Here is a 27,356-nt window from a genome sequence, read left to right on the forward strand (position 1 = left end):
TTTTCAGGAAACAAATTTCCTTTTGCTGCTGGAGTCAGTGGTTCTGACCCTGCTGAGCTGGCAGCAGAGGAAACTCAGGGCAGGTTTGACCCACAGCTCCACACAGATGAATATTGACACAAATTTCACTGAGCACAACTTCTTACAACACCTTCACTAATAATTGATGTTCCAGAATATGCCAGAAATCAGCTCTGTGGGGGAAAAAATAACTCAGATGTGAAAATGCTGCAGTTCTTGCAGCATTGCTTGCTCCCAGTAATTATATTTTCCACACAGAGAAGCCTCACCCAATGTTTTTATGACTTTTGCAGGATAAAACCATCCTGTAAAACAGGAGGGGTGCCAAGGACATTATCCACAGGGAGACTTGGAGCTCCTCTATAAAACCCCAAATAAATGTTGAGGTGTAAAAAACATTATTCTTTATATCACTAGAACACAATAAGAATTTAAGGGACTTGAAAAAAAACCCAGCATTATGGTAAATAAAATAAATAATGAGGTAGAGAACAAAAAAAAGTGATAAATAATAAAACTCCCAGGCACTCCATAGGAAAGCTTTGTGCTCTCTGAAGGGGATAGAACTCCATGCCAAGAAGGTACTTCTTTAAAATTTTAATTAATTTTTTTAATTAATGCTCCAGGATGTTCCCACAAAGGCACAGATATCGACCACTGGGCAGGATATATTTTTAATTGGGAGAGGCCTTGCCAGCTGAGCTATAAAACAAGTAGAAGCTGTTAAATAGAATAATGGAGAAGAAAGATTTGGGAGGGGAAAAAAAAGGCAAAAATCTTTAGTTAAAAGAGGCTTGGCAGGATTTTGGAGCTGAAAGAACCATGAAATTTCTCATGAGCATCAGGATGCAGGGATCTGATCCCATGGGATAATCCAGGATAATCTGACATGAGTGCTGTGGAAATGCAGAGAATTCTGATTTTTGGAGCTGTAATCAGGCACATCAGGGCAGGAGCAGCTCTGGGCAGGGCTCTGTGGAATTTGGCTGCAAGGAATGAAAAAAAAAATTGAATTTTCCTCTTCCATGAGGGGTGGAACTGTGGATCCTGTGGGTAGCACTCTGATGCTGGCTCAAGGCAAGCACAGCCAATTTCCTGTAAAATTAAATACTTGAACTGCTTCTGCAAGTATTTCTATATAAAATAAGTCTCAGGGGTGCTAATTCTGCTTCTGTTTCATCCCTTTTGCCTCTGAGAGGGTTAACTGGGAGCAGTGTCCTAACAAGACACAATTTATTGGTTCAGAAATGGGAAAAAAATCTTCCACCCCCATTTTCCAGGCAATTTTTCCCATTTTCCAAGGCTCCCTGCACTCCTGGTGATCATCCCTGAAATCCTGAATTTCCTCCCATACACTGAGCTCCATTTAATTATTCTGATTAAAAAGATGTAAAAATCAACAAACACAACAGAAAATTTTCTCATAAATTTTCCCTCCCATATCCATTCCTTAGATGCTTCATGACACCTTTTTATTTTGCTGCTCTGACATTTTTCTCTTCCTGCTAATTCAAATCTTAGATATTGATTAATTTCTGTACCATTTATAGCAAATACATTCAATTAGACATAAAAAATGCCATTTTTTTGTCCTATTTAGGGCAAAATAAAACACTCAGCCAAAAACTTTCTTCATTACATACTAAGTTTGCAATGTTTTAATAGCAAAATAAACAAGGATTTATTTAAATATTCTCCCCTGTGGGTAACAGCTTTCCATTTTATTATAAAATGTGTGAAGTATTTAGAAATTAGATCACCACACAGAAAGTTACTGATTGAAAATAATAATTAAAACTGGCTCAGGAGCTGGGGCATTCAAAGGAAAAGATTGTAAAGAGAAATTATGAAAGGTCAGGAGGTTTTTTTTCTCAATATATGGGAATCTCAAGGTAGGAAAGCACAAAATTGAGAAGCTCATAAGAGATCTGGGTTAAATAACACTTAAAATTACACATTATAAATGGAATTTCTCTCAAAATCAAAGTGTTCTGCTGCACAGGTGAGACTGGCAATGCACTGCTTATCAGTGAAGAAAAAAATAATTAAAATTTGTTTCCTGCATTGATCTTTGCTTCATCTCTCCACGAAATTTGTGTGACTTCAGCATGTGCCTTCCTGAACTCACTGATGAAGGCAGAGATCCACCCAAAGAGCTCCTGGGAGTCCAGGTCTGCTGGCTCCCCAAACCTCACCTGGAAATTGGAAAGAAAAAAAAAAAAAAAAAAAAAAAAAAAAAAAAAAAAAATCACTTTGGGGTCTCTGAGTCATCCAAACCATGTCCAGGAGCTTAAGGAAATTTAAAATTAAATATCTCCATTATTGTTAATGTCAATATAAAGAAGAGGAATAAGAGGTAAAAGGGGAAGAGGAGGAAAAAACAAACTTTGAGCTGTCTGAAATCTCCAGGGAACTGAGTCAAAATATCCCAAATAAAAGTGATCTAAGGAGTTGTCATTGAATTACTTCAGGTTAATCTCTCTGGCTGGATGACAAATCTCCAGGTGAAGAGGAGAAAAATCAGTAAATCCTGAAATTTTCTGCTCTGCAGCTTGGCAGGTGAATCCATTCATTAAAGAAAATGTGCACAGACTGTCCCAACCCCAGGATCAGGATATTTTTCCATTTTCAGAGATTATTTCTGTCCCTTTCCTTAAGATCTCTGACCACTGTTGAATATGGGAATTTTTTTCTTTTTCTATAGCCAGTATAAATATAAAGCAAGTGGGAATTTCTTGCACTCCTTTCTTCCCTTTTAAAAAAGAAATGTAGTTTTATTTTCATTTTAAAATGACATGTACCAGTACATTGCTATAAAGCTTCTTCATTTCCTCACATCTTTTTGACAGCTGGGAGAGTTCCCCTTCATATTTCTGAATTAAATCCTGTAATAAAATAAAACGTCTTAATTTGCTGTAGGAGCCAGGAATTAAACAGCAGTGAAAACAAAACCAAATTTTCATGTCATAAAAATTTCACATTTCACAAAAGAGGAGCACACACACTTCCTCTCAGAAAAAAAAAAAAAAAAAAAAAAAAAAAAAAAAAAAAAAAAAAAAAAAAAAAAAAAAAAAAAAAGAAATATTAACATTAGGGAGTTTGTTTGTGTTTGGGATGGGTTAATGGGGAATTTCCTCATTAAAAATGTTGTGCAGCCCTGGCACAGCTGCCCAGGGCAGTGGTGGAGCCCCAGCCCTGGAGGGTTCAGGGAAATTTGGGGATTTGGGGACATCCAGATTGTGCTGGGCTTGCATTCAGTGCTCTTAAAGGGATTTCCAACCCTAAAGGATGGGAAATAAACAGAATTTTATCATTCCTGTGTTCCAGGACAGGGGTGGTGATGATCTTTAAGGTCCCTTCCAACCATTCCATGATCCTCTCTAAATCCCCTTCTGAGGGCAGAGGAAATTATTACAAATTCACTCCAAAATTCCCATTATCCCAAAATCCCTGTTATCCTTTCTCGAGGGCTGCCTGCTCCTCATCCACCTGCCTGGGATGCAAAAGCAGGAGATGCAAATTCCCACACTGCAAATTCCAACACAAGACACCCTCAGAAGGGATAAAAAGCCACTAAAACCACTTTCCCTAAAATCCTGCTGGTTCCCAGAGCTCACCCCTCCCTCCCTCCAGCCCACAGGGAGGTTTTGTTTTTTTTTTTTTTGGTGGTTTTACCTTCAGCTCCCTGCAGAACTGGGACTCCTGGGGTGTTGCCTTGCTTGCTCTGGGTTTAAGGAGCCTCCTGCACTGGATAAGGTTCTCCAATTCTTTTTTTAAAACTAACAAAAGGAAAAGGAAATGAGGAATTTCAGCAGCACAAAGAGGTGTCCAAAGCACTGCAATTGTCTAATTTAGGGCACGAGGGAAATACAAGAGAATGTGGGTCTGCAGTGCATTTAGCCAGGGGTATTAACTCCCTGGTGTGAGGCAGAGCTCCTGAAAGAGGCATTTTCTCAGGGAAAAAATGAGATCACATCCCAGCAGGAGCAGGATAATGGAGAGGTGGAGAGTGTGGTAATGCAGCACCATAAATCTGACCCTCCCTAGCCTGAGCTCTGGCATCAGCCATGGAAATAACATCCTAAAAACCCATTTTTGTGTAGGAACTTCTGGGAGAGAGGAGAGGAAGAGGGAAGAAGAGAGAGAAGAGAAGAGAAGAGAAGAGAAGAGAAGAGAAGAGAAGAGAAGAGAAGAGAAGAGAAGAGAAGAGAAGAGAAGAGAAGAGAAGAGAAGAGAAGAGAAGAGAAGAGAAGAGAAGAGAAGAGAAGAGAAGAGAAGAGAAGAGAAGAGAAGAGGAGAAGAGAAGAGAAGAGAAGAGAAGAGAAGAGAAGAGAAGAGAAGAGAAGAGAAGAGAAGAGAAGAGAAGAGAAGAGAAGAGAAGAGAAGAGAAGAGAAGAGAAGAGAAGAGAAGAGAAGAGAAGAGAAGAGAAGAGAAGAGAAGAGAAGAGAAGAGAAGAGAAGAGAAGAGAAGAGAAGAGAAGAGAAGAGAAGAGAAGAGAAGAGAAGAGAAGAGAAGAGAGGAATGGAATGGAATGGAATGGAATGGAATGGAATGGAATGGAATGGAATGGAATGGAATGGAATGGAATAGAATAGAATAGAATAGAATAGAATAGAATAGAATAGAATAGAATAGAATAGAATAGAATAGAATAGAATAGAATAGAATAGAATAGAATAGAATAGAATAGAATAGAATAGAATAGAATAGAATAGAATAGAATAGAATAGAATAGAATAGAATAGAATAGAAAACCTCTGTGGAACAAATATTCACTGATTTTGAAATGTCCCTGCTCCCCAGGAGTGAATGAAGGTAAATATTGTTATATTTAGTGATTTATGCCTCCTAAAAGGTGGATTGGAATTTCTTGGAGCAGGATAAACACACTGAAGGAGCCTCCAGAGGTGACCCCAGATCAGAAGGGTTTTCCAAGCCAGAGGTGAGAGTGAGCATCGTTCAGATCTGTTAGCAAAGGCTGAAATTGGGAATATTGGTCTGGACAAAGTTATGGCCAACACCTATGTCACACCTTCAAAAGACAGATTTTTATAAATTTCAACATAATAAACATCATTTGCACCCACTGACACTCTGCTGTCAGCTCTCAAAGGGCTCAGTGTAAAACCCACTGAGCTCACAGGTCATGGCACTGCCCCATGGGGAGCTGGAAATCCAATTTACAGAATCCATCCTCCAAAATCCATACTCCAAAATCCATCCTCCAAAATCCATATTCCAAAATCCATCCTCCAAAATCCACCTTCCAAAATCCATCCTCCAAAATCCACCTTCCAAAATCCACCTTCCAAAATCCATCCTCCAAAATCCACCTTCCAAAATCCACATTCCAAAATCCATCCTCCAAAATCCATCCTCCAAAATCCACATTCCAAAATCCACCTTCCAAATTCCACATTCCAAAATCCACCTTCCAAAATCCACCTTCCAAAATCCATCCTCCAAAATCCACATTCCAAAATCCACATTCCAAATTCCACATTCCAAAATCCACCTTCCAAAATCCACCTTCCAAAATCCACCTTCCAAAATCCATCCTCCAAAATCCACATTCCAAAATCCACATTCCAAAATCCACCTTCCAAAATCCATCCTCCAAAATCCACCTTCCAAAATCCATCCTGCAAAATCCATCTTCCAAAATCCATCCTCCATTTGAACAACCTTGTTCTGTCCCTCCTGTTGACTTCACTGCTGCTGGAGTCCTTTCCACAGAAGGAATCCAGTTTGTTTCCAGAAAGTTCTTGAATTGCAGGAAGTTTTCTCCTGCTGCATTCCCACTCTCACAGCCATCCCTGGGATGCAGCATTTGTGCCACTTAACTTTTATATTTTATGATAAACTCTATTTACCATGGCCAGCACTTTTTTTTTTTTTATTTCTAAACCACCTGGACACACTTCAATATTTCTCTTTTTTTAATTCTTCACAGTGACATGGCAGGTTAAGCATCTCCATGGCAACACTTCACCTCAATGTTTTGAACCTTTAACTCTCTTAACAAACTACAAAGGTGCAGTGAAAACCTGTTCCAAATGACTACACAGGGCATGAAAATCTGTCTCTGAATGTAGAACCACATTTACATACCATCAACTTCAGCACTGAGGCCCTTCATGGACGCTGGAAAGGAAGAGAGAGGGAAAAAAACACAATAAATATCATTTATACAGTGAGAATGGGAGTCTGCAGGGAAGTTGAAGTACTTCATTTTTTATTTGTTGGTTGTTTTTCCCCCTTTCCTTCCTCTCACCATCAGGAACAGCTTCAAACTCTGTCAGCTCCTGGGGAAAGGCGGCCAGCTCGGGCTGGTGCGAGAGGATCTGCTCCACCAGGGCGTGCAGCAGGGTGAACCTCCTCTCCCTGCCCCTCAGCAGAGGCAGCTGCAAGAGAGCAGAGCAGTGACACACTGAGCTCACCCTCAAAAATAAATCAGCCACGGAAAAGGAGCAGCAGAGATGCTGAGAGATCCCAGGTGTGTCTGGCAAGAATAGAAAACAACAGAATTAAACTTCTCCTTTTCATCTCTGCTGTCCAGCCAGGGCCTGCAGCTCGGGCAATTCTTCATGCCAAGGGATTTGATATCAGGGCAGGCAGAATTTTGATGTTCTGCCTCATTAGAGACACAGAATATTCAGAATATTCAGCACCCAAACCAGGGCTGCTGCCTGGAAAGGGGAAATGCAGTTTGTGGTTACAGACATGAGATAATTCATTGTTAAACAGGATTTTGTCCTCGTGTAGCCGAGGGCAGGAGGTAAAATGTGAGCTCCTCGTTGGGAATTACTGCCTCTCACCACACCCAGGGAGAGCTCACACCCATGGCTGACAAACCTTGGAGCAGGATGACTTTAATTCCAAGGAAACATTTCCTCACCTTGGCCAGAGAAGAGAGCCGGAACCCTTTAGCCACCTCCTTCCCAGCCCCGTGGTTCAGGTGGTTCCCCATGGCCAGGATGTACTCCAGGACTGCCACAAACCTCGGGCTGGCTTGCAGCTGCTTGCTTGCCTGGATATTCTGGGTGATCAGCTGGAACACACAAACCTTCCCTCAGGCTGAAGGTGGGGATGAATCCCTGCTGCAAGCTCCAGCTCCCCAAAAACAAAGCTGTGCTGGCACAGTCACCCCCAAAAGGAGTCACATCCTTTCTGGCTGCCAAGACACCTCCAGCCTGTGTGCACAGCCAGTTTTGCTGTTTGCTTGCCCAAATTTCAGGGGTCAGGGGAAGCAGAGTCTGAGCTCCATCCTTCACCTCCCTCCCTCCCATTCACTCCAGCTCAATGCTGTTATCAAAATCCTCAGCACAGTTTCCCCACAAGGAAGAATAATGTTTTCCTGTACTCAATATAATTCAGTTTTCCCAGGGAAGCCACCTCCCTTCTAGGGCTATAGGCACAGGAGGTGATTTTGTTCTCAGTTAAAAAAAAATCTGTATTTTTTTAGCACCACACCTCTTTCCATCAGTCACCAACACACAAATTTAAAAACAGGGACAGGATGAAGCACATGGGTGCTCTGAAAGCTGCTGTTAGAGGGCCAGAGAGTGCTGAAATCCAATATTCACATTGTCCCTTAGGATTTTAGGTGTAGATTCTATGTTTAAAAACAGGTGTTGGGGTGCACAAGAACACACTCAGACACTAATTAGCTCTTCAGTGAACATTAAATAGCCATCAAAGCAAACAGTGAATAGAATAACTTCCAAATATTCAATATTTGGCTTCAGTGGAGGAGCAGAGGTGCAGCTGCACCAGGCAGGGTCAGAATCTCCCCTGTGCTTTCCATCTGTTCCTCTTCTGAGCTCCCCTCTCTGCTTTTAATCACAGATAAAGGATGACAACTTGGTCTGGCAAGAACTTTCACATTTTATTTTCATTCCTATGCAGAACAAGAGCAAAAACCTCTGAAAGATTTTCATGGTGTGAAAATCCTTGTTTAGAATCGAAGCATGAACAAAACCTGGCTTGGAAGAGCAGGATCCAGTCACAAAACTGGCTCAGGTTTATTTGCATCCCCCACCCTTAGGGCAGCCTGGGAAAAGGCAGAGAGGGGCTTGAGCTTCCCAAAAATTCACCCCAGAGCTGTAATCCATAGGGGAACAGCTCCTTGAGTCTTCAGGAAATAATAAATCTCTCTGAGGTTTGTCAAAAAAACTTTCTCCATGTCCTTGATTGGTTCTTCCAGCTCATGGGGCCAGAAGCTCCCCACCAAGGGAATGGAATTTTAATGGTGAAAATCACTTCTCTCTTATCCCTGGCCAAAGAAGGAGGAAAGTTTAATAACTCCAAATTAAATTTTGAACATGTTTCCCTGTTCTTTTCTCTTTTGTGGAATTCTATCCTACTGCCACACCCATTATCCTGAACCTTGGTGGAATAAGGACAATATTAAACACAAAAATAGGGGGGGGAAAAAATCCCAAAATAATCCTCCCAAACTGCACAGCTTTGAAATGTGCTCTGGGGTGATGTGGGGCTGTTTTCTCACAGTGAGAGATGTGGTCACAGGCACACCACAGGGCTCTGGTACTCACAGGCTCCAGGTCTCTGATGCTCTCGGGGAGCTCACGGACGCTGAGCAGCAGATCCAGCCTCTGGCCCAGCTGAGGGATTTTACACATCTGCAGGATTGAGCAGAGCCAGAATAAAAACTCCATTTACACCAGAACATGCAGATACCTTGCATTATTTATTGAGCAATTCAGCTGTGCCACTGTTTGCCTGATTTCTGTGCTCATTTATTCATTTTATTCGGGGTCTCCATCCTGAGGCACAAACCTGCAAATTCACTGGATGCTCCTGGGCTGACATCATTAAAATCAACTGCAGTCTTTTCTTGTGAGCAAAATACATGTAATTTTAGAGATTTTGGGAATCTAGATTGAGGTCAGGATAAATCAGCTCTTACTCTGTAGGAAGAGGAGGGAGTGTGACTTGGAGACACAAAGGGATCCATAATTCTCTTTTTGTTATCTACCTGTCTCAATTCTTCTCCAGAACAATCCTTTCCTACTGATTCTGGGTGAGAATGTCAATTTAAGTTTTAAACAACTGCTTCAGGCAGTGGTTTTAGCTTGGAGAATGTCCTAAAAATAAGATGTGGTGTCTTTTAATATTGGAACTCCTCACCTCCAACATGAACTGGTCAACCACGTGCAGCTCTGAGCAGGAGCCCTTGAAGGACAGGTACCTTTCTGCATCCTTGGCTGTGGGCAAGTATCTGCAAAGAGAAAATTAAAATTAGTTATCCCCTTCCTCTTTATTCTGTATTCTGATAAAATGATTATTCTGCTCCTTGCCTTGGAATTCCCTACATTTTGTGTGGTTTATGTGGTTTATATTCATTATTTATCCTGTGTAGGCATTTGAACCAAGTGGGAAGCACAAGTGATCTGCAGATACCTCTGGATATCTGGAAATGGTTCTATGTACATAAGGCTTGAAAATAGCCAGAATATCCACCTGCAGATGCACAGAGAATTTAAAATGGCAGAATATTTTAGGAAAGGTAAAACCATGAGACAGAGGAGTTCAGGCCCTGATTTATAAAAAGGTTGGGTCCATTTTTATCCCTGTTATCACAAAATATCCTGAGCTGGAAGGGACCCACACAGACCATCCTGGCCCTGGGAGGGTTTCTCTTCTTTACCACAATTTTTACAGGTTTTTAAACTTGTTTAAACAGTGACAGCACAAAACACACCCCACAACTTCCCCCTCTCTGCACAAGGTCACAGAATATCCCCCAGGGCCACGGATTTTTTAGAAGATTGATGTCTTTAAAAATGCCTCCACTTGGAAAAAAACAAGCTGCCTTCCTTTGGAGATCTCTGAGCCAGCACGGGGGGAATTCACAGCATTTCTTCAGAACAGTGGAATCAGTGTCACAGCTCACGTGTGAGGAGTGTAAAGAAGCTGAAATAAGTATTCAGGTCTTCTCTCTTTTCTTCCTCTTAAAACAAACCTCGAAATTTGCAGCAGGAGTGATTAAACATTCATGGGCAGAGCTATCCATTTCCAGAAAAAGTCAGGGAATTTACTCAAAGGTGGAAAAAAGCAAATATTTTAGCACGTTAAACACAGGACAAACATTAGGATTTATTTTACTGTTGTCAATAATTAATATGACATTTCAATTGTAAAATTGAATTAACTCTATATTGTGGCAGATTAAAATGCAATCCTTTCAGCCCATTTTAGCATCAAGAAAAAAAAATGAATTTTCATTTAAAAATAAGTTAGCTGTTGGCAAATGAAAGGTTGTTTATTCATCATTAAAAATAGTTTGAGCTCTTAAGCAAATTCATAGAATGTATTTGAAAATGGCAAATATCTTCATTTAATCAGAAGTCTGATACCACATAAAATTCTTCAGCTGCATTATGCATAGAAAATGGAACCAACAGATTATCTGGGAGGTTTAAAGCATTAAACAATGGGAGCCATGGGAAAGGAGGCACAAAAACACCTGAATGCATTCCATCAATATCTTTAAACATAAATTCAGCTCTAATGGAATTTGCACAAAAGATTCCCATTTCTCTGGGGGAAAAAAAAAAAAAATTAAGTTTAGAGAGATATTGAGTGCTTTGCTGTTGAGACATGAGGATAAAGAATCACTGAGAGGTGAATAAAATAAAATTAAATAAATTAAATAAAAGTAAATAAAAACCCCCAGGGACAGAATCCTTGAAGCATGGCTGGAATCCTCCAAATTATCCAACACAGAGCAATACAACAATCAATGCCCCTCACAAATTCCACTGCTGGGAATATTCCCTCAGCCTTGCTGCCATCAGAGGAAGACTTCAAGGAAAAAAAATGATATTTCAGGCTTCATTGCCATCATTATTATTATTATTGTTATGATGGCAAGGAGCCCAGAGGCCACAAACCCTCCTTCAACTCTTGTCTGCCTCCCTCCTCTCCAAACCAACTTTTCCAATCAGGAGATTCTGGCACCTCCAAAAGGTCCCAAAGCCAAAATTTCCCCCCAAAATCACCTCCTGAGTGCTGTGATCTGCTCATCTGAGAGCCCCCCACTCTCCTCGTGGATGATGAGCAGTTTGTCCTTCAGCTCACTTGGTTTCACATGAAAACTTTTAAGAAAAATGTCTGGAGAAAAAAAAAAAAATAAAAATTCTTGGGTTACTTGGAAGCAAATGTTCAAGGGAAGGAAAAATCACCGAAGTATCTCATCTATACTTAGCAGAATTTAAACAGAAAGGAAAAAATACCCCAAACAATCAGAATAAAAAATATTTAGCAGCTGCTATCATAAGGCAAAAATTCAATCTTCATATTTTCTTTAAGTTTACATGTCAGTCATCAAGGAAAAACAAATCTGAGGAGGATTTTCTTGTCTCTTACTGATACCTGCTCCCTGTGGGGCAGAAATTTCCTTTTCCAACAAGAATCCAGTAGAGAACTTAGCTTTTATTTGTATTTTCTCCTACACTGGCCTTGAATTTGGTGTGGAAATCTCTCAGAACTCTCATTTTCCTCTGGTGTTCACAACTCCACTCGAAATCTCCAGAATTTTTAACCTACTGGCATTCTGGAGCTTCATCTTTTTATTCATTAATTTGATTCATTAATAAGGACTGTGGTTTGCAGCACTTGCAGGAAGATTAATCAGAATTCTCAGGATCAAATTAACTTTTGATCTGAGTAATGTCCATTATGATAAGGATATGCCAAAACTCTCACTGATGAGGAGAAGATTAAGAAAGGGATGTAGAACATCCCAGAAAAAAAAAAAAAAAAAGCTGCAAGAGGAACAGGATCAAAAGGAGGAATGGTGCTGTTTGCAAAGCAAAGGAAAGACATTTCCTCAAAGAAGCTGCAATAATTTAGTAGATAAAAGTGCTATTACAAGATTCTTTTATCTGCAACAGCACTTTCCCATCACTCTTCCTTTTAACCCTTCAAATTGTTAGTCAAGGGATGCAATAATTCCAAGTTATCTCCATTTATATTCCCCAATTAAAACTTGACACGCTCTCCAAAATACATTTTTTCTTTTCCATATTCATCAAGATGAAATCATTAAAACTTCAGAGTTGACTGCCCCAAATTCTTTACACGTGTAACCATCTTAAGGCATCTCTAAGTTACAGAAATTTTTTGGAAAGGCATTTTTGTGACAGAAATCAGAGTGCTCTTTGAAGAACAATTACTGCTGCTCCTGTGATATCCACCACTTCTCACCAAGGGAATGAAAAGTCCTTTACAATATTTTATTAGGAAGACCAGGACTGGGTGTTGAGCTGCTTCTTTAGCTCTGAAATTAGTTCTAGGTCAGGCTTTGGGTAGAATCCCACCTGAAACAGGAGAGCAAAGGGTTCAAGAACAGATCCTGAGCCCTCCACAAGGGAAAAGCCAAAAATTCCTGACCTGGAGCTGCCCCACTCACACCAAACAGCTCCCCCAGCTCTCCAAATTCTGCCTCCCACCTGCTCCTGTGTGTGACTTTGCAGCCCAAAACATTGGAAAGGTCTTTGGAGGCTTAAACTGATTTCACAGATATTGTGGATGATTTTCACATCTGGCCCAAGACAGCAGCATCACAGCTCAGTGGCTCACCCAAAAAAAAAAAAAAAATAAAAAAGGGAAGGGAAGGGAAAAAGGAAAGGAAAGGAAAGGAAAGGAAAGGAAAGGAAAGGAAAGGAAAGGAAAGGAAAGGAAAGGAAAGGAAAGGAAAGGAAAGGAAAGGAAAGGAAAGGAAAGGAAAGGAAAGGAAAGGAAAGGAAAGGAAAGGAAAGGAAAGGAAAGGAAAGGAAAGGAAAGGAAAGGAAAGGAAAGGAAAGGAAAGGAAAGGAAAGGAAAGGAAAGGAAAGGAAAGGAAAGGAAAGGAAAGGAAAGGAAAGGAAGCAGTTTGGGGGTTTATCTCTACAGCATCAAGAGCCACGTTGGGAGCAACTGAGGCAAAGGATGTTTTTTTACAAAGAGAGAATCACTGAATTAAACAATGATTTACACACAGCCTGTGCAATGGCAGAAAGCAGAAATGGAAATGCAGGCAGAGCTCAGCCCAGGTGCCAGAGAGGAGCTCCCAGCCCCTGTGAGGACACTCAAATCCACTCACTGAAGTTATGTGCAACCTTTCTGTCCAGCAGGATGTGCTGATTCACTGCAGGCTCACTGCCCAGAGCCACTGCTGTGTCCTGGATCTGGAACTGCTCACAGAGCCTGCACACATCTATTTTTCTCTTGCACGGATCACACGATCCCCAGACAGATTTCTGAATCTAAAAATACAGGAGGGACACAGGGTAAACAGAAAGGCAGAAGAACAGAGGCCCTTTGCTCCATGCAAACACAGAGAGGGGCATCCAGGTTATTTATGGCACAGCTGGATTCTTATAACCATCCACGTCAGGGTGCAATATTTAGGATTTTTTTTTCCTTTAACGGTTTCATTGTTGGAGAAGATGAAACTGAGGAATCTGGCAAATATGAATGCTCAGACTCTGGGAATTGTTGGGGAAGGTAGAACAGGAAAGCCCTTGTTACTGAATTACCATGAACACAATAGGATGGCTGGATGAAGCTAACCCACTCTTAATTAAACAATGCTTTTGGCCAGAGGGCAAGGCCAAAAGACACAAAAGACTGACCCATACCCAAAGATTAGATCTTAGAGTTTAGAATGTCACACACTATGCTAATATAATGATTCTTATAGGCTACATGTAAATGCTATAGAATTAGTATTTTGTACTGGATTGGTTCTTAAGGGATTAGAATACTCATGATGAAAATGGATTTATTGTGTTACAAACGGGAAGTCTCTCTTTTTTTCTCTTCCTCTCTCTCTTTTTCTCTTCCTATCTTTACTCCTTGCTCTTCTTCTCCCACTTCTCCTCTCCTCTCCCTCTTCCATTACCCCAATACCCTTTTATCCCATTACTCTTTCTCTTCTCCTCTTCTCCCCCTCTTTTTCTCTTCTCTTTTCCTCTTCTCTTCCCCTCTTTACTTTCTTTACTCTCTCTCTACCCTCCCTCTTTTCTCTGTCTTTCCCTTCTTTTATCTCTTTAATCTGCACGTGGCTGTGCCGGGCAGTTCCTTGCAGACTCCCTTATAATAAACTGCAGCTGCAGCTTTTAGCATTTACAGAGCGTCTGAGTCTTGTTCCACGCGTCCACCCTGATACAAAGAATCCGGGAATCTCCCGCATTTCATCCTCACCTTGTCACACGGAACGACATCCCAGTGGAAGGCTTTGGTTCTCTTTGCTGCTGGAGAGAGGCTGCAGGGCTGCGGGAGGGCAGGAGGGGCTGGTGGTGGCAGGGACGCTGCTGGGGCTGCAGGCTGTGCCGGGGGCGATGGAGCCCGGCTGGGGCCGCTCCCTGCGGGATCCCCAGCAGGGTGGGCACTCTCCTCTCCCTGCACAGGGAACTCCTCGTAGTCAGCCTCGGGGCAGCTGCCGGCTGGAGCTGGCTGCAGGGGCAGGGGGGCAGCGCTGCCGGGCTGGCAGTGCCTCTGCAGGGCACAGAGCCACTGCTGCAGCCTGCCCGCAGCCCCTGCCCCGCTCTGCTCGCTGCGGGGCAGCCGGAACCTGCAACGGTGACAGGGCGACAGGGGAGTGCCACAGCATCCAGCTCACACTGAGCCCACCGAGCACCCTGTGCCTTCTGACACACTGAGCGCAGGAACGTGGGGCTCTGAGCATCCTGTGCCTTCTGACACACTGAGCCCAGGAACGTGGGGCTCTGAGCATCCTGTGCCTTCTGACACACTGAGCCCAGGAACGTGGGGCTCTGAGCATCCTGTGCCTTCTGACACACTGAGCCCAGGAACGTGGGCTCTGAGCATCCTGTGCATTCTGACACACTGAGCCCAGGAACGTGGGGCTCTGAGCATCCTGTGCCTTCTGAGCACAGGAACGTGGGGCTCTGAGCATCCTGTGCCTTCTGAGCACAGGAACGTGGGGCTCTGAGCATCCTGTGCCTTCTGAGCACAGGAACGTGGGGCTCTGAGCATCCTGTGCCTTCTGACACACTGAGCGCAGGAACGTGGGGCTCTGAGCATCCTGTGCCTTCTGAGCACAGGAACGTGGGGCTCTGAGCATCCTGTGCCTTCTGAGCCCAGGAACGTGGGGGTTTGTGCTTTCTGTGCTCTCTGAGCCCAGGAACGTGGGCTCTGAGCATCCTGTGCCTTCTGACACACTGAGTGCAGGAACGTGGGGCTCTGAGCACCCTGTGCCTTCTGACACACTGAGTGCAGGAACGTGGGGCTCTGAGCATCCTGTGCCTTCTGAGCCCAGGAACGTGGGGCTCTGAGCATCCTGTGCCTTCTGAGCCCAGGAACGTGGGGCTCTGAGCACCCTGTGCCTTCTGACACACTGAGCCCAGGAACGTGGGCTCTGAGCATCCTGTGCTCTCTGACACACTGAGCACAGGAACGTGGGGCTCTGAGCACCCTGTGCCTTCTGAGCCCAGGAACGTGGGCTCTGAGCATCCTGTGCCTTCTGACACACTGAGCCCAGGAACGTGGGCTCTGAGCATCCTGTGCCTTCTGAGCCCAGGAACGTGGGCTCTGAGCATCCTGTGCCTTCTGACACACTGAGCCCAGGAACGTGGGGGTTTGTGCTTTCTGTGCTCTCTGAGCCCAGGAACGTGGGCTCTGAGCACCCTGTGCATTCTGAGCCCAGGAACGTGGGCTCTGAGCTTTCTGTGCTCTCGGACACTGACCCCCCAAACCTGGGGCTCTGAGCTTTCTGTGCTCTCGGACACTGACCCCCCAAACCTGGGGCTCTGAGCATCCTGTGCTCTCTGACACTGAGCCCAGTGTCTTGAGCTGCAATACAGGATGTGACAGAAATGTGAATCTGTCCCCATCTGTTAACCCAGCTGGGGCAGTGCCCCTGATCTCCTGGCACACATTATCTGCTCATGGGCCATCTTTAAACCAGCTGGGCAATCATCTTTATCTTCCCACAGCCCATCCTCCCTCCAGGAGATATCTCCTGTTCATGGCCATCCAGTCCCTCTGTGTGGCTTGTTTGCAGCAGCTCTGCTCTAACAAATGCTGGAGCTCTGTACTCACAGGTACTGCTGGTCTCTGGTGTGCAGGGAGAAGGAGCTGCAGCCCCTGTCCCTGCTGATCCCCACGTCCCCAGCTGCCAGAGGGATGGTGGCTGTGGCTGTCCCCAGCCCCAGGCTGTACAGAGCCAGCTCTCCTTCCCGCAGCTGTGCCAGGCACCTGGGGACAGGGGTGGAGACACAGCTCAGTCCTCATTGATTTCTTCTTTACACAGCCTGGCCCTTGCTAAAGCACCCTCAGTAAACCTCCACATTTTTACAGCATCCTCAGTGGAACAGTCAAAAATATCAATAGTAGAGCATAAAACCTTTGAGATGTTGTCATTTGAGAGTTTCTTGGTTTTATCTGACACCTAAATAAAGTGTGATATAAAATCTGAACAGCCTGTCGTGCCCAGTGAGAGCTAAAATGAAATGTGACCATCAATTAACAATCACCCAAGTCCTGTAAATTTTTAGCCATGCTCTGTCCCTCCCTCTCCATTTACTCCTTTGTTTATTTGGGGTGGTGGATCTTTGGGACTCAGAGCTTTTAGAGGAATCCACCTGTGGCTGAGCAGTGCATAAGGACAAGGCTTCAGAACTTCTGTATCTTCTAGGTTTCACTCCACCAAGCTATTAACAAATCACCAAATTTAGCTCCCATCATCCAATTCCTCCTGGGAATCCTGGTACTCCACAGGACCCCCTCATTCCCAAGAGCCACTTGACAGGAAATTCTGCTCTTGAGGGCTTCCAGCAGGAGTGACAGTGCCAAAATTTGGGGAAAAGCTCTTTAAATTATAATTAATCCTGGAAGAAATTGCCTGAGCATGCAGAGCTTCCATTCCAGCAGAATCCTCTGCTTCAGACTCCTCTGGGGTCCTGCCCTGCTCTTTGTAACAAAGATCCCAACAGAGGTTGGGTTTTACTGTGGGTTTTATTCTTATTTAAGCTTTTGCCTTCTCCTTTTCCTGGAGGGTTTCTGCCTTTCTTTATCATTCTGGCAGCTCTAGCAAAACTCTCTTTCCCTCCACTCTCTCTTCAGGGTGTGGCTGCTTGATTCAGGTGTTCTGTGAAGAATTTAAATAAGTTCAGCTGCTCCAGAACAAATTAAACATGAAATATAAATTGCATCCATTCCCACACAAACATTCAAAGTGATAAGAATGGTTTCATGGAGCTGGCAGTGCTATTGATCTCTCCTTTCTTCAAGCCTGGGACTTATGGCTTAATCGGATCTCCTGCTGCTTCCACCATCAATATTTTACCAAAAATAAAAAAAAAAAAATAAAAAAAAGGAAGAGGAAGAGAGAGGATTAAATCAAGAAGAAAGCAACAAGGGGCTTTGCTTCACAAGATAAATAGAAATCAATTTTTGTTTGTTAACAAACCTGCTCAGTGTTGCAAGGTAACAAATCCTGGACACACCCGAGGGTGGTGTTTACAAGTGGCAGCCTTTTAATAGCAATTAAAATCATTTTCTGTGAACTGTGAAGTCTTTTGAGATAATTGCCCTCTGTAGATAATTACAATGTGATTTTTTTTTTTTTTTCATTAACTAGACAGAGTTTTTTTTCCTCTCTCTTTCTCTCCTCTGATGGTTTAAGGAATTCCCAGGAGCTGTCAGGGAAGGTTGGTTTGTTTGCAGAATGAGGACCAAACCATGAAAACCACTGGATGACTGAGAATGGAGGGAAAAGCCAAGAGAGAAACAAATCCCAGCATCAGAATTGTTCTGAGCACCATCACCATTACAGATTTGTGCTGCCAATGCTCCCAGCAGGCTCCAGATCAAAAAACTTCATTTTTTGGGTTCCTGCCAGTGCTTCCATTGGGCATCTGCATTTACAGATTTAAAAAACCCTAAATAATTCAGTTATCATCAGCACATTCAAATCCAAGCACATCCATCAGAGATTTGAAGGAAATCCAGAGTTCATACTTCACCCATTCAGTGGAGGTTAAAGTGCTCTGCTGCCAATCCAGCAGCCCTTCGTGGATCACATCACACTCTGCAGCTCTCCCAGGGCAGGACTCCCCTGGGCTCTTGGAAGAATTGCTCTGTATAACTCTGCTCAGCAGGTAGATTATCTGGACAATCAGTGGCAGCAGAGAAAAGAATATTTCCCACATTAATTAATTGAATAAGATATCAGTAGTTGGTTTTTACAAGTACAAAGCCACAGTCAAATGGGTAAAATAAATCAGCATAAAATAAGTCAGGTCTTTCTATGATGCAAAACTACTTAACTGCAATTTGGTTTTATGCCCACAATTCTAAACCTGTCAGTCTAAGGGAAATATAATTTTACTCTGCTTAGGTTACTGTAAAACAGAACTTTTCAATTCACACACAAAGCAGTCCAGGACAAAGTTTCTGTTCAGCTCAGCTCAAGCCCAGGCAGCTCTCAATTGATCCAGCTGAAAATCTCAGACAATGCTCAAAGAGGAACCACTGGGTCTTTTCTCAGCATGAGGACAATCCTCATTCGTGCTAAAAATTGGGCCTTTTAAGAAATATCTTATACAGAGAACAAAAAGTGCCTCCAAAGCTCCAGTTAGGACTGAGCAGTCACATCCCCAGTTCTGTTTGCTTGTTTTAACAGCCCCAGGGCAGATCCATCTATGCTGTGCTGCAGAACTGCCCCACTCCCTCATCCCACCCCGAGATTTTGCACCCTCAGTGCTCTGAGCTGGGACAAAATCCTGAGGCCAAACTCCATCCTGAGCTCACACCCCCTTTGTTCCCTGTCCCAAGAGCCAGGGAATGAACCCACCCTTGGGTTGCAATGCAGGATGTGGCAGAAATGTGGATTCTGTCCCATCTGTTAACCCAGCTGGGGCAGTGCCCCTGATCTCCTGGCACACATTATCTGCTCATGGGCATCTTTAAACCAGCTGGGCAATCATCTTTATCTTCCCACAGCCCATCCTCCCTCCAGGAGATATCTCCTGTTAATGGGCCAGTGAGTCCCAGGGCATGACTGATAAAATTCCATCATCCCACTGGGAGATGCTCCAGCCAGGGGAGGAGCCAAGCCTTTCCTACCCAGATAAAAACTGACATTTGGGACACCAAGGAACCTTCTTTCCACTGGATTCCAGAGGAAAGCCAGACCTTTGCACATCATCCCTGGAGCTTCAGAGGAAACTGCACCTTCTCCAGGAGCACTGCTCCAGCTGAACCACATCTGCCCCTGCAGGAGGATGCAGCCACCATTGAATGGGACTGTGCCAACACCCTGACTGACTGACGGGTGTCAGCTTGGATTCTGACTCTGGCAGGGTTGGGATTGTTCTGTGTAATACTGCATTGCTATTTTAATTTTCCTAGGAAAGAACTGTTATTCCTAATTCCCATCTCTTTGCCTGAGAGCCCCTTAATTTCAAAATTGATTTGGAGGGAGGGGGTTTACATTCTCCATTTCAAAGGAAAGCTTTTTCCTTTATTGGCAGACACCTGTCCTGCAAACCAGAACACCTCTCCTCTGCCTGGGACCTGCTGGGATTCCCAGCATTGCTTTTCCAAGCCCACCTTCCTTTTGTCATCAAGGGACACAGCCTCCAGCTCGTAGTCCTGCCTCCCGTGGAACACGATGCTGAAGCGCCTCCTCTCAGCATCCTCGCAGCCTTTGACTTGGGAGAAAGGGAACTGCTTCTTAATAGTGCCTTTCTCGATGTTAAAAATGGTCCTGGTGTTGAAATCAAGCTGCAAGAGGAAATCCTGCATCACTTCAGGACACCTTGGTTGAAAGGCAAAAGCAGCATCCTGACATTGTGAAGGTGTTTAAATAAAAGACCAGAATAAATATAATATAAAAATTACATTCCACCATCAAGATATTGCCCAATGTTTGCTTCAGTCACAAAAAAACCCAGATATTCCTTGTAAGCTGTGTTTCCACCCATCTCTTTAGATGAATATACCTCCATTTATCCCTCTGAAATATTATTTCTTTTTAAATTCTCCTTGTCTCACAAAGCCCAGTGCAGGAACTTCCCCTTCAGCACAGGTTGAGGCAGAACCACTCATGCAGTTCCTCACTCCTTCAGTCTCTGACATGCAGGTGGTTAGGAAAGCAGTTCTAAGTTAAAAGTTAAAAAAGTTAAAATTTGTACGTGCAGACCACAGCACCAATGCCCACACTGTGGCCTTTCCCCCTGTCCTGTTCATAGCAGGAAACCTCCAAAGCCTTTCTCATGAAAGAGAACCTTTCAGAACCTTTCTCACGATTTTCTCTGACTTTTGAAGCTTTCTGGTAATTAGAGAACTGAAATTAAACTAATCCAGATTCCCAGACTGATAACCTCCACATCTACTATGCTTCCCTCCATTTTTCCACTTTATGTCTAAATAAAAAAATCTTTTCATTAAAAAAAAAAAGGTGGATAATGCTGAAAAAATTATATTTTGTACAGTTAAGATGTAGTAAATAAAAACCACCCTGTGGCATGCAGGATTTGGACTCGTTCATTATCAAATTTTGTTCAAACTACAAGAAGTTTTAGTGAAATCCAGGAAAAAAAAATGAAACCTTTGTCCCTGACTTCATGAGAGCAGGAAATCACCATCAGGTGATTGACAGAAATTTGCTTTAATACATTTTTATGCACTGCACCAAAAGGGAGAATTTTTTTAGATTACCTGCAAAATCCTTTTCTGCCACCGGTAGTGTTTGTATTTGTAGATAATGAAGTTAAATTGGGACCCAGTTAATGAATCCTGTGGATCCTGGGAAACAGAACAGAAATCAGCAACACACTGGGATCATATCTGGGATATTTGGGATGTGAATTTGGGATAACCAAATCCAGCTGTGCTCTCTCTGTGAACAGAAACAACACTGGAGCCCTGCAGGAGAATTCCACGTGGAGACAGATGGGAACATCCTCCTGACCTTTGTTAATCACATTAATGAAGATGAGGAGAGATTATTCCCAAGGGCAGGGACAGGACAAGGAATGGCTTCACTTTGACAGACAGAGTTTGGATTAAATATGAGGAAGAAATTCTTTACCGTGAGGGTGGGGAAGAGAATCCTTGCAGTGCCTGAAGGAGCTGCAGGAAAGGTGGAGAGAGGAGATTGACAGGATGGAGTGCCAGCACGAGGGGGAATGGCTTCCCACTGAAATTCAGGAGGTTTAGGGGGGATATTGGGCAGAATTCCTCCCTGGGAGCCACAGGGCTGCCCCTGGATCCCTGGAAATGTTCCAGGCTTGGAGCAGCCTGGCACAATGGGAGGTGCAGCTGGTGGGACAAGATGAGCTTTAATGTCCCTTCCAACCCAAACCACTCTGGGATTCTGCAATTCCACATTTATTCATCCAGGACTTGGTGCCACCCTTGGCTGACAGCCCTGGTGTGGATTTGAGCTCCTTGATGCCACCAGTGCAGCCTCAGCATTCCCTGGAATTGCCATGTCCCAGCACACAGCAGCCTGTCCTGCTTGGGAACTGGGATGTTTGGGACTCCCAAATCCTTGAAATCAATCCAGACACACTCCTCATCTCAGCAGGGCCCTCCAGAATATATTACAAAACACATCAAAGGAATAAATGACAAATTCATTACCTTTTCAGCACACACCTCCTTCTGTGCCAAATGCAGAGCTCCTTCGATGCTCACTTCTTTATTTTTCACCATGTTCATAATTTTGAGGATTTTTTCCTGGCTTAACTAGGGAAAAAAAAAAAAAAAAAGGTCAATCAAACATTTTTAGAGACTGGATTTTCATCAGCTGTGGGGGATACAGAGTGCTTGTGACACAGCCACAGTAGCTGCCATAAAATTAAAATTTCACTCATATTTTATGTTCTACTGACAACCTGCCCAGCAAATATAATCTCCCTTTGAAAGCTGGTGGAAGTCCACAAGATATCAAACAGACAGGGGCTTTTACAACTTCAGAAGACATGGTGGAAATATCTGGAGTTAGAACTGCCAGGGGGGAACCTCTTTGAGTTAGAAACCCTGGCAAGGAGTGAAAACATCAATTTTGCATGGGAGCCTGTCTCATCCAGAGTGTACAGCCCTGCACACAGGACAGCATGAAAGGAAAATCGGGAGATTTGACATTTCCAGGGTGAAGAGGGGGCAAACTGTGAGTTCTGTGAGTTCTGTGAGCTGCTGCTGGCACAGGGAGCTGCAGCTGCCACGGGGGCTCAGTGAAGCACACGAGAAGCAGAGTTTCACTTCCCCTTTTTCTGCCACCAAAACAGGGGCTGGAGCTGCCAATAAACTCACAGAGCAATTTCTGTCCCTGCTGAGAGCAGCAGGTGATGGCAAACAGGAATCCAGCACAGAGAAAAGGCGAGGGGAGGAGCAGGACTCCCAGCTGCAGCTGCCAGAGAGAGATTTTGGCTTTGGGGGGGAATAAACAACTTTCCTTGGAGACAGATCCCCTGAGTGAGCCATCCCTCGGCAGAGATGGGACCTGGGGGGACCCTGGGAGCAGAGAGCTCAGGAAACTGGAAATTTTTTATCCAGACTCCAAGATCCAGGTCGTTCCCTGTGCCCTGGGAATGAGTTCTCCACCAGGAGAGATTCCAATGTTTTCCAAACATTCTTTTCAAAGTCTCCAGGGGGAAACCCAGGTGCAGAGCCCAGCACAGGGTGGGCAGGAGCAGGGAGGGGACAGGAGGGTTGGGAAGGGGACAGAAGGGATTGGGAAGGAGCAGAGAAGGGGACAGGAGGGTTGGGATGGGGACAGGGAAAGGGACAAGAGATTTGGGAAGGACAGGAAGGTCAGAAAGGAGCCAAAGGGGTTGGGAAGGAGCCAGGAGGTTTGGGATGGAGCAGGGAAAGAGACAGGAGAGTTGGGAAGTGGACATTAGGGTTAGAAAGGGGCAGAGAAGGGGACAGGAGGGTTGGGAAAGGGGCAGGAGAGTTGGGATGGGGACAGGAGAGTTAGGAAAGAGCCAGGAGAGTTGGGAAGAACAGGAGGGTTGGAGACAGGAGGGTTGGGAAGGGCAGGAAGGTTTGGAAGGGGACAGGAGGGTTTGGAAGGGGACAGGAGGGTTTGGAAGGGACAGGAGGGTTTGGAAGGGGACAGGAGGTTTGGGAAGGGGACAGGAGGGTTTGGAGGGGCTCCCCTGCAGCTGGAGCTGCAGATGTTGAGGACCTGCCCTGCCTTTCCTGCATCTTCCCTCTCTGAACACCCCAGCAAGGCAGCACAAAACCCACACAGGATCACCGAGGCTGGAAAAACCTTCCAGACCATTGTGTGCAAGCTGTGATTGATCCCACCCTGCCCAGTCCTTCCCACAGACACCATAAAAACCACCAGTCCCACCACAGAGATCCAGCAAACCCACAAAATTCCCCCTTTTCCCAAGCCACACTATGTCCAGAACTCTTTATTTTTTTTCTCAGATTTCTTCCAGCACACCCTGGGGGACACACACACTCTGCACATCCTCCAAATAAAACAGGAGCAAGATAAATAATTTGATTTTAAAGCCTGGAATTGTCAGTGCTAGTGTGAAGGTGACTGATGGCACACAGGGATGGGAGCAGTGAGGAAGGAGGGAGAGCTCCTGATCATCCATTCACACAAAGCTCCTGCTCTGAAATCACAAGCTCTGTGTGAGTAAACAGGAGCATGGATCTGTTGGAACTGAAAACACAGTTACCTTAAGGCAAAGCTCTGCCAGCTCCAAAGTGCAAGAACCTGTTTATTCAGGATAGCAGCTCCTGAGATGAAGCTGGAAATTATTTTTGCCTATTAGGCCTTTTGGGGAAAGGTTCAAAGAATTTTTGCAGCATGATGACAATTTTAATTTCTTTTTTTTTTTTTTTAATTTAATATTTTAAGATATTTTCTTTTAAAAAAATTGCAGAAAGGATTCGTTCAACTCAATATTCAACTCCTCCTCACCTTCACCAAAACCTCTTCTAGACCCAAATGAATTTCTGCCCAAGATGTGAAAGCAGCAGGGAACATTCCATAATTTGCTTAATAATGGATGAGGGGGGGAAATGTTCACAAAAGAGAAACAAATCATTCTGTGCATTTAAATCCAGGAAGGTTTGTTAGGAAGTCAGAGCCTGACAGAGAATCCATCCCCAAGGATCACACTTCAGGCACTGCTTGGGGCAGGTTATTTTTTACTGCACCTCGTTGTTTTACACCTCTCTTAACTCTCTGCAGGAGGGAAATATGAGAAAAGCAAAAAAAAAAAAAAAAAAAAAAAAGCATTTTTCAGCTGATGAGAACTGTCAGAATTATTTGTCAGAAGTCTGCCTGGCTCACTGAGGTTGTTGACAATCACATTTTGTGGTATTTTTACTTGCAAACAAGACTTTGGTATCAGATCCTGACCTTTAATATTTTGTGTCCCTGGGGCTTTTCTCTCAGCATGACACAGTTTTTGTAATGTGTTTGTTTTGGTTATCTTTTTCTTAAAAAAAAAACAAACAAAATTTGTCAAATTCTCCACCAAAATGCCACTAAGCCAATCTGTGTTGTATTACCAAATAAAATGTGACTGGAGCAACCAAACTGAATGTTTTTACACAAGACTGAAAAACAAAACTTGGGAAAAAATTATTACATTCTTCTATTATAAAGCAGGCACATTAAGGAAACACAGGAGATTGTGTTAATAATGCACTCACTCACCTGCCAGGTTAAAGCAGCTTGTTTAAAACTGATTAAACTTTCATCACCCTCCCCAAATTCAGTAGAGCCAGAAAGAGATTTGAAAGAATTCACAATTGAAGGAAGAGCATGGGGCTCCAGAGAGGAGTGAGAAGTGAATTCTCTGGAAGGAGAGGTGAAGTTTTTATATTTTTGGCCTGGTGTAAAATGTGTTCAGTGGGGAGAGAGGAGATTTCTGCCTTGTTCTGCCCATGACCCCTGCCAGGCCTTCCTGCCTCTCCCCATCTGCCTAAAAGGAGGGTTTGCATGGAGTAAAAATATTGCAGATCTGGGATATTAAAGATTAGATAGAAATATTAAAGATCTGGAAATATTAAAGGTCTAAAAAATATAAAAGATCTGGAAAAAATTAAATATCTGGAACTATTACAGATCTAAAAAAATATAAAATATCTAGAAATATTAAAAATCTGGGAATATTACAGATCTAGAAAATATTAAAGATCTAAAATTATTAAAGATCTAAAAATATAAAATATCTAGAAATATTTTAAATCTGGAAATATTACAGATCTAAAAATATTAAAGATCTAGAAATATTTTAAATCTGGAAATATTACAGATCTAAAAATATTAAAGATCTAGAAAATATTAAAGATCTAAAAATATGAAAGGTCTAAAAAGATAAAGTATCTAGAAATATTTTAAATCTGGAAATATTACAGATCTAAAAATATTAAATATCTACAAAATATTAAAGATCTAAAAATATAAAATATCTAGAAATATTAAAAATCTGGAAATATTACAGATCTAAAAATATTAAAGATCTAAAAAATATTAAAGATCTAAAAATATTAAATATCTAAAAATAGTAAAGATCTAAAAATATTAAAAATCTAAAAATATTAAAGATCTACAAAATATTAAAGATCTAGAAATATTTTAAATCTGGAAATATTACAGATCTAAAAATATTAAAAATCTAAAAATATTAAAGATCTACAAAATATTAAAGATCTAGAAATATTAAAGATCTGGAAATATTACAGATCTAAAAATATTAAATATCTAAAAAATATTAAAGATCTAGAAAATATTAAAGATCTAAAAATATAAAATATCTAGAAATATTTTAAATCTGGAAATATTACAGATCTAAAAATATTAAAGGTCTAGAAAATATTAAAGATCTAAAAATATTAAATATCTAGAAATATTTTAAATCTGGAAATATTACAGATCTAAAAATATTAAAGATCTAAAAAATATTAAAGATCTAAAAATATTAAAGATCTAAAAATATAAAATATCTAGAAATATTTTAAATCTGGAAATATTACAGATCTAAAAATATTAAAGATCTAGAAAATATTAAAGATCTAAAAATATTAAAGATCTAGAAATATTTTAAATCTGGAAATATTACAGATCTAAAAATATTAAAGATCTAAAAAATATTAAAGATCTAAAAATATTAAAGATCTAAAAATATAAAATATCTAGAAATATTTTAAATCTGGAAATATTACAGATCTAAAAATATTAAATATCTAAAAAATATTAAAGATCTAAAAATATGAAAAACATTCCTTACACTTGTCCTGATGGAACATTAAACACCCAGGAGCTCCTGGTGTGCAGCATCCAGAGGGAAGGTGGGGCTGGGATTGCTCCAAATCCTCTGCCCTCACTGCAGCATCCTCTGGAACTTCTCCAAGAGGAAAGGATCAGACCAAGGCTGATTGCTGCTTTACAGAGAATTCATTAATTTTGGGGCATAAAATCTGGCAGAACTTCTCTCTGCCTGATTGCTGAATGTGTCATTTATGTGATTTTAAGGAAATGTTAAGGCTTTGGGATTCCTCAACATGGTGATATTTTCAATATTAAAATTGTTGTTATTGTAACTGTGCTATGGGCACCTCACTGGGCACCAGTTTATATCTTCATATTTCTGAGAACTGCTCTTTGAGATTTTTATGTTGCTCTAATCAATCACTCCACACCTTTATACCTATAAGAAATAAATTACAATAATGTATCTCTGGGCTCCTCCAGCTCCTTCTGGAAGTGGCAGACAGCAGATATAATCTGGATTGCCTTAAAGCTCCAGCTTGGTGTTACCAACTTCCCTCTCCTAATTTATTCACTTTCACCAGGTAGGAACTCAGCCCAAAATGTGCTGAGTGCCCCCAAACATTTCCAGGGGAGTGATTTTCTCCTAGGACTGGGGTTCTGAAAGGCCTTCAGTTTTAATTTACATAAAATCTCAAAGCAGGTGACTGATGTGGTTTTTTTATGTGGCAATACCATCTTTTGTAGCCAGGCCCAGAGACAGACTAATATTATTTGTCAAACAGAGCTGCTATTCATCAAGTAAATTATCCATCTGTAATAATATTTTGCATTATTTTTGCAGATCCATATCTGGCTGAACAGTATCTGTCAACATTTATTCAAAGATGAAGGGATTCATCAAACAGGAGCTTGATTTCCTTGAAAACTCTGGGAATTCTGCCACTTCCAGAAGGAGCTGGAGGAGCCCAAAGATAGATTATTGTAATTTATTTCTTACAAGTATAAAGGTGTGGAGTGATTGATTAGAACAACATAAAAATCTCAAAGAGCAGTTCTCAGAAATATGAAGATATAAATTGGTGCCCAGTGAGGTGTCCATAGCAC

The 27,356-nt window shown here is 42.4% G+C and overlaps 1 protein-coding gene across 1 annotated transcript in view; it reads right to left on the bottom strand.

The window, feature by feature from the left end:
* Positions 1 to 1,090: 1,090 nt before the first annotated feature.
* The window catches only part of LOC130261473 (uncharacterized), a 33,287-nt gene continuing 7,021 nt past the window's right edge, over positions 1,091 to 27,356 (bottom strand). Inside the window, exons 2-17 of the mRNA XM_056507761.1 lie at positions 21,644 to 21,748; positions 20,717 to 20,803; positions 19,607 to 19,780; positions 18,014 to 18,162; positions 16,094 to 16,249; positions 14,234 to 14,603; positions 13,131 to 13,293; positions 11,047 to 11,158; positions 9,173 to 9,263; positions 8,578 to 8,664; positions 6,921 to 7,073; positions 6,297 to 6,426; positions 6,134 to 6,166; positions 3,697 to 3,800; positions 2,823 to 2,906; positions 1,091 to 2,216 (exon numbers count right to left, since the gene is read on the bottom strand). Of these exons, the coding sequence (XP_056363736.1) occupies positions 2,067 to 2,216; positions 2,823 to 2,906; positions 3,697 to 3,800; positions 6,134 to 6,166; positions 6,297 to 6,426; positions 6,921 to 7,073; positions 8,578 to 8,664; positions 9,173 to 9,263; positions 11,047 to 11,158; positions 13,131 to 13,293; positions 14,234 to 14,603; positions 16,094 to 16,249; positions 18,014 to 18,162; positions 19,607 to 19,780; positions 20,717 to 20,803; positions 21,644 to 21,748 (2,148 nt within the window). The 3' untranslated portion in view covers positions 1,091 to 2,066. The remainder of the gene's footprint in view (positions 2,217 to 2,822; positions 2,907 to 3,696; positions 3,801 to 6,133; positions 6,167 to 6,296; positions 6,427 to 6,920; positions 7,074 to 8,577; positions 8,665 to 9,172; positions 9,264 to 11,046; positions 11,159 to 13,130; positions 13,294 to 14,233; positions 14,604 to 16,093; positions 16,250 to 18,013; positions 18,163 to 19,606; positions 19,781 to 20,716; positions 20,804 to 21,643; positions 21,749 to 27,356) is intronic.

The sequence above is a fragment of the Oenanthe melanoleuca genome, chromosome 20, assembly GCF_029582105.1.
Source record: "Oenanthe melanoleuca isolate GR-GAL-2019-014 chromosome 20, OMel1.0, whole genome shotgun sequence".
In the NCBI taxonomy this organism is placed as follows: domain Eukaryota; kingdom Metazoa; phylum Chordata; class Aves; order Passeriformes; family Muscicapidae; genus Oenanthe; species Oenanthe melanoleuca.